The sequence below is a fragment of the Cryptomeria japonica genome, chromosome 7 (genome assembly GCF_030272615.1).
Source record: "Cryptomeria japonica chromosome 7, Sugi_1.0, whole genome shotgun sequence".
NCBI lineage: Eukaryota > Viridiplantae > Streptophyta > Pinopsida > Cupressales > Cupressaceae > Cryptomeria > Cryptomeria japonica.
The window spans coordinates 844986848-844994258 of NC_081411.1; the positions used below are offsets into that span (position 1 = coordinate 844986848).

The following is a 7411-nucleotide window of genomic DNA, read 5'->3' on the forward strand; positions in this document are numbered from 1 at the left end:
AATATAATAATTTTTAATATGTACATACTTATTACTAATTTAGGAAGATATTTCTATGTTAATATTATTGTGATATTATTTTAGTATAATATTTAAAGGTGTAATTTAGTATAATACCTTTATTTATGATTGATTAGTGCATAATCTTCTACTTCTCTCTTCTTAATTTTTTATCTGTTATTTAACCATGTTCCTTGTGTGTGTCTCCTCATTTGAGGTGCAACTTTTTACAACCCACTTACCCTCCTTGAACCAACTCTTTTTAGCTACCTTAGATCTACAACAATCCATATTTATACTCCATGATCTTTCTATAATCTTGATGATGAATCACAAAGTGTGATTCAAAATGTTGGTGCAAAAAAAAACATACACAATCTAATCTAGAAACAACAAGAATAGTATTTATATTTCTAGTATTGTAATAATAGTATTTGTTGTGTAGATGATGTATGAGTTATGGCATATCAATTTAGGGGTAAGTTGGATAATAATTTGAGATCATTGATTATTTAATATTAAAATAAATGAATTATAACAAAACAACATGGAAGTCTAGTGTATCGTGTTGGAGTTAAAGTCTTCAAATAAATAATTGACATGTAGTGGCAAGTATTTGTATATCTAGTATTGTGAAATGTCATTTGTTTCTTAGATCATATATGAATTATGGCATATCAATTTAGGGGTAAGTTGGATAATAATATGAGATAATTGATTATTTAATATTCAAATAAATGAATTATAACAAAACAACATGGAAGCTAGTGTATCATGTGGGAGTTAAAGTCTTCAAATAAATAATTGACATGCAGTGACAAGTATTTGCCTTTCTAGTATTGTGAAATGTCATTTGTTTCCTAGTTCTTAGATGAATTATGGCATATCAATTTAGGGGCATGTTGGATAATAGTTTGAGATAATATATTCTTGCAAGGCATATGTATTGCATACATGTGATGGGCAGTACCCACATTTTTTAATAGTAGAAGTATTTTTTGTATATTGATATTATCATTGACCTATACCATGCCTTATCTTATATTATTTTAATTGTAACTCTTTTTATCTAGTTGGCCTTTTATAGAGAATATGACAAGAAAAACTCTCTCAAATCCTTCCTTCTTACTCTTGTATGTGAAATTTGCAAATGACTAGTATTTCTTGAGTAAGAGTTTAGTTGTGTGAGTTTAAAGTCCCGAATATTATTATCATGCGTTAGAATTAAAACACATATATGCTTTTTAAGATAGATTTTTTTTTTGGATTGATATTTCTCCACAAGTTTCATTTATTTAGTCCAAAAAAGTGAATTATTACTTATCAAAGAATCATTTATGTGCAAGTGGATGAACAAACCAAGTTACCATGCCCATGGTGCTAAATATAATCTACATAGAGTTTAAAATAATAGAGTCAAATCATTACATATCATTTCATTACCGATGATTTATGTCAAAAGGTATTTTTTGAGTCATATAAATATGAAAGTAAAAGAGAAGCCAAAGTAGTTTATTTTAAAACTTTGTAAATGATTTGAAACTATAAAAGTAATTGTAATTTATTATTAAATCTTTAGTCTATATATTCCATGTTATATATAAGAAATCATTTAGAGGCAACTCTAAAAATTTAGAGAAGAATGAAACGATGTGTAATTATAAAATTTAGGATTATGATGCAGTCGGGACTAGGGGTTCCTTTCAAACAACCCAGTCATGCAACCACATACACAACTAAGCACAACTTCAAATCAAATAAAATAATTACTACTTATTTAGTTTTAAAATTGAATACAAATCTACATCTCACTCATTTTCATTTAAAGATTACATTTGCTCCAAAACCTTCCCGTGTCTGCAATACCCACTCTTCACTCTACCAGAAATTTTTATTGCACTTTTTCCCTTCTCATATTCACAATTTAGACTTCTCTTCATATGCACTCTCACCTCATCTTTTATACAAACTTTGTTCTTTTTTCTAAGACTTTCTATTTGCCTCTTGTGAGAACTTTATTCTCATTTCTACCACTAACATAGACTTTGACACCGCTTATTTTTATGTACTTATTTTATTCCTACATCCCTTCCTACTATCTTCTCCTATGCAGCTTTACCAATTTGCTACTCTTCTTTCCTTTGTGCTTGTTTATTACTTTGTTAGCACAACAATTTTCATTTAAAAGTTCATTCTCTTATTCCACTTCTCATGTCAAATCCTCACTCCTCTCTCATGCTTTTTTCCAACCAAACTTTCTATTTTTATATTCTTACCCAGTAGTCTCTATCTCCTCCTCTACATATAGCTTATATGCTCATAATTTATAGTTATTATTTCTCTTCACCAACTATTTTCCTCCTCTCTCAATGTCCTAATATTTCCCTTGCATTCTAGTAGATCCCTACTTGAATTATTTTCTTTTTGTCCTGACTTATTTAATCTTCCCTTATTTTTTTGCATGATCTTCCTTCCTTATCATCCATGTTTCCCTTTCTTATTCTTGTATTGTATTCTTATTAATCTAAACAAAGTTTTGTAAATATGCGCCCCTCAATTCTCCTTTGCATTGAATTCCATCTTCTATTGCCACACAATATGTCCCATATCTTCCATTTGTCCTTGCCTATACACTTATTCTAATCATTTGTATTGGTTTGCAATACCCTTTCCTATAACTCCCACTCTTCCTTTCTCTTTGCCATGGTTTTCTTTAATTTGTTGTGTCTTTCAATATCTTTGCAACTTTCAATAATAATTATTCAGATTTATTTTAAATTAAAATTAAAATAGATTAGTTTTCCCACTAGACCATCAATATGGACATCAAGTTACAGTGAACCTCTAGATCATATAATAGAATGAGAAATTTGATGATGAAAATCGTAATTCACCTAGGACACTCCTACATTAGACATGCTATGTAGGAAGTTTGTGAGCATAGCTCACAAAACAAAGTTAAGTATTTCTATTCCAATTTGTGAATAACTTGTAGCATGCTCTCTTGTTGAAATCGGTACCTATAAATTATTTATTTCTCCTCCTTTTCTAGCACATTGTCGGAATCTTCACCATCTTCCTCCAACAATTTTGTTCTTTACTCCTCTTTCTCCATGTGGAATTGACTCAACCATAGTCGGACCTCCTCCATTGAATTCTCTCTCCTCTTCTATCCTCTTTTTTGGGCTTTAACTCACCATAAACTAACCACCTCCACCAAATATCACCTACAACATCCTCTACATCTTCCACATAGAAACATGCAACATCTTTTAGCTTTGGAAATGTTTGTTGATGTTATAGGTGTGCTTGACAGGATCAGGTTAAACACATAGTGCTTGGATTCAACAAAACAAAAAATGGCAAGGCAATTTGGTTTCTCTCAAGTTTTCAGAATGTTCATTGTAACTGTGCTCTGTATTGGCAAAGAACTGTTTTCAGTATAACATCTGGCTTCAAGAAGATAGCTCAAGCAGTTCACTAAAATAAGTCTTCTTACCCATATTGTCATGAGAGTTGATTCGTCTTGGCAAAGTCAAATTTCAGTGTGAGATATGATTTCGAGAAGACATTTCTAACTGCTAGTTGATGTTATAATTATTGTCGATAAAGGTCACATTGAGGAGACTTTGCAGTAATCTTGCCGAAGTGTTTGGTGTCGGGGAGAGTTTACAATCATCTTGCCGAAGTGATTGGTTTCGATGTGACTTAAACCAAAGTTATATTGTTACACCAACAAGGTCTTGTCCGTTGTAACACTAGCAGGTCTTGGCGAAAGAAGTTTGTTTTTCGGTGTAGCTAGAGATTTTGATAAGATGCCACAAGTGTTGGGAATGTGAAGTCCAACGGTCACATGACCCTTCACGTTCTCCCAATTGTTCATTTCATATCTGAATATGATTATATAATGGCTGTATGCAGCCCATGTATTTTGAGTTGATTAATGAAAGAGTATTCCCTGCTTTGAGTGTGGACGTAGGCATATTTGCCGAACCATGATAAATCATGTGTTGTCTCTTATTATTACTTTTTCTATTTCTGTTATTGTTTTCTCTGCTCCTTCTAATCTTAACAATTGGTATTAGAGCCATGTTGGCTTGAGCAGAGATGGAGGAAGAAGAAGAAGCTGAAATGAAACAACATGTACATTGGTCGGATGGCTGGAAAGATGAGGAGGATTCGACTGAAGAAGAGGACGTCGAGGCGAGTGAAGATGAACTTGAAGATGATGAGACATACGATGTCGAAAAATATCAAGAAGAGAAAATTATGCGGCTAAAGGAGGAAAATTTCTTACTGACGGATCAATTGTATTTTATAGAGGATACATTGGCAAGAATTTTGGAGGTTGAGACTTCGAGACATTTAAGAGAAAAAGAACTGATGGAAATCTTAAATGGAGCAAAAGTAAATAAAGGCAACCTTGATGATATACTGGTTGATAGGCATCTTGAGCTGGAGAATCTTGAAATAGCTCTAGAAGATCATCATAGCAATACGCAAGCCAAGATATTTGCTCTTCAAGAAGATTTGCAAAACGCTTCTTTGAGAGAAGCTCAGCTTCAGGCCAAGCTAAAGGATGTTGAGAAAAATTTGTTGAATGCTCAAATAGAGGTTGAGGCTGAAGAGGGAGAAGACCTTTGCGCAGAGAAATTCATAGAAGAATACGAACCTATGGAATTGGATGACGAAGTGCAAGCTGGAAGAAGTTTTGATCAAATTATGATTGATGCAAGGGGAGCTACTTCTGTAAACAAAAGACTTCATGATCATGATACGGACAATGATATTGATTGCAGGCCACAACAAAGACAATGTGTTGAGCCTTTAGTCTCTGACCAGATTAAGGAAAATGAGGCTCGTGATGCGACGAAAGTGTTGCCCCAGACCAAGTCTGGTTCGGGCTTTGTTTTGGATTGTTTGCAGGCTGTGGTGGAGATGGGTGGCAACGACATAGTGGTGGTGGAGCCCTCGGAGGACGAGAATGGCCTGGGAAAAGAAGCGGCAGAAAGAGAGGTGGAGATCACGCGGAAAATGTTGGCGGGCTTCACCAAAGAGCATCTTCTTGACGTTCTCATGGAAGTCTCTGCACAACATAGTGATGTTGCAAAGCAAGTCACAGGGCTTGCAAATATATCATCGCAACCTACAGTTTTTGTGGCTAAGACTCTCAGTGAATATTTCATAACGCATGGAATACAGGCGTTGTCGCAATGTTTGGTAGAGAATGATTCCAACCGTTACAAAATTGCCCCTGCTAAGAACAAGGCTGTGGAAGTCTTGTCGGTGGTCAAGATTACAACAGAGCATTTGAAGTGTGAATTGTCTTCTGAGTGCACGGTTTTGGGAGGTGAAGTAGCAGATGCGGTACCACAAATGGTCAGGCACGAGAGCATCACTTTGTTCTGGATTGGATCGACTTTGACGATGCAGAGGACACATTTCAAAAGACAGGTTGAAGTAGGTTTGAGCGTTACGTATAATGCACTGGGAGAAGTGGCGATGGTGACACGTGAGCCATTTTTGGAAAGGGAGGTGAGGCGTTACGAAGATAATAGATATCGTGTGCTGGACATTCTTGCCACCTCTATGATTAACAGGCTCCAGTGGATGTCAAAGAACGGTTATTTTCCTGTGAATGATCATAATAAAGTAAGCAGGTTTTTATCTTCTCCTCCATCGTATTCTGTGTCATCTTCTTTACCGTGGGCTATGTTGCCTGGATCTGGAGTGTGTGTAGTGATAGCAGCAGAGCCGAAGGGCTGGCGGTGCTTCAAGGAGTCGAAATCCCTGGACCATTAGACGCTCGGGAGAAAAGACCGAGCAAATTTGCTTAAACTTTAAAATGTAGAAGTGGAAGAGCCCGCAAATGAAAATCAACAATCGAAACTGAAACGACTTGTTGATGCCAAGATGTCATCGCACCTCACTAATCTAGAGCAATCTTTAAAAGGGTCTAGGTACTCTAATGCTGGATTTGGAGTTGAACACCAGTTTGCAAATCGACAGAGCATTCGAATGCATCCAGGGAAGGTGTATGAGGCAGCACAGGCGGGAGATGTAGAGCGCCTCAAGTTTTTGCACCTCAAGGTCAAGGATGAGGAGCTGATGGCCAAGCGACACAAGCCATTCACGATGGTTATGGAGGCTTCACGGGCTGAATATCTTTGCTGCCTCAAACAAGATGTCTCTCAGCTGGATTTGTTGTATGTAACTTCCCGTGGCATGGTGGGTCAATCATTCTGGATAGAGATCATCACCAAAATTGTCGCTCATGTTGATATTTCTGTCATGTCATTTAGGGTCTATGCGGACAAACTGGAGGTTGAGGCAGCCACAGTTATTATCAATCCTGATGAGGCCGTTGCATATGGAGCTGCAGTGCAAGCTGCAATTCTGAGCGGAGAAGGCAATGAAAAGGTGCAAGAAATATATTTGTTGGACGTCACTCTTTCTCTTGGTTTGGAGACTGCTGGAGGTGTTATGACTGTCCTCATTCCAAGGAACACCACAATTCCCATGAATAATGAACATGTCTTCTCTACATACTCAGACAATCAGTCTGGTGTGCTTATCCAGGTATACAAGGGTGAGAGAACTCGAACTCGTGATAACAATCTGGTGGAATTGTTTGATGATGAAAATAATGCCATTGTTTTATTCCTTGTAAGGTCTGAGTTTTATGTTTGGATATTAGAATCCAGTAATTATGAATCGGTAGTTATTCTGTTACGGGGGAGTTCAGGTGATGGTGATGAAGAAGTGTATTTTAAACTGGGACAAAGTGGTGTTTCGGTTTTTGGCATAATGGGTGAGTTTGTGCCTGATAGAGTTTTTAACTTTGCTTTGATTTGGAAAAGGCTAATTCAAAGCATATGTGAACAAGAGTTCGCGAAGCTAAAATCTAGCAAATTGGTTTTAATGTGAATTTCGAAAATGGAAGCAGGGATGCTAGTGCATGGCTGTGCCAGTTGGCCTTCACGGGGGAGATTGTTGGGAATGTGAAGTCCAACGGTCACATGACCCTTTGCGTTCTCCCAACTATTCATTTCATATCTGAATATGATTATATAATGGCTGTGTGCAGCCCATGTATTTTGAGTTGATTAATGAAAGAGTATTCCCTGCTTTGAATGTGGACGTAGGCATATTTGCCAAACCACGATAAATCGTGTGTTGTCTCTTATTATTACTTTTTCTGTTTCTGTTATTGTTTTCTCTGCTCCTTCTAATCTTAACAACAAGGAGTTCATGGAAGGCTCTTTTCTTTGCCGATAAAGATTATTTCGACATAACAAGTAACTGGTGTTGGATACAAAGGGTTTGATTTCATTGTAATACTGCATTTTGGTAAAGCTGCTTTGATACATTGTCGGAGAATAATCTCTTGCCGAGGTCATAGGACAAAGTG

At 36.4% G+C, this 7411-nt stretch overlaps 1 protein-coding gene across 1 annotated transcript; it reads left to right on the forward strand.

Annotated features, from left to right (window-relative positions):
- The first annotated feature begins 5913 nt into the window (after positions 1-5913).
- LOC131074837 (uncharacterized) lies at positions 5914-6927 on the forward strand. The gene has a single exon (XM_058011549.2). It carries the CDS (start codon positions 5914-5916, stop codon positions 6925-6927), a length of 1014 nt encoding a protein of 337 aa, XP_057867532.2.
- The last annotated feature ends 484 nt before the right edge of the window (positions 6928-7411 follow it).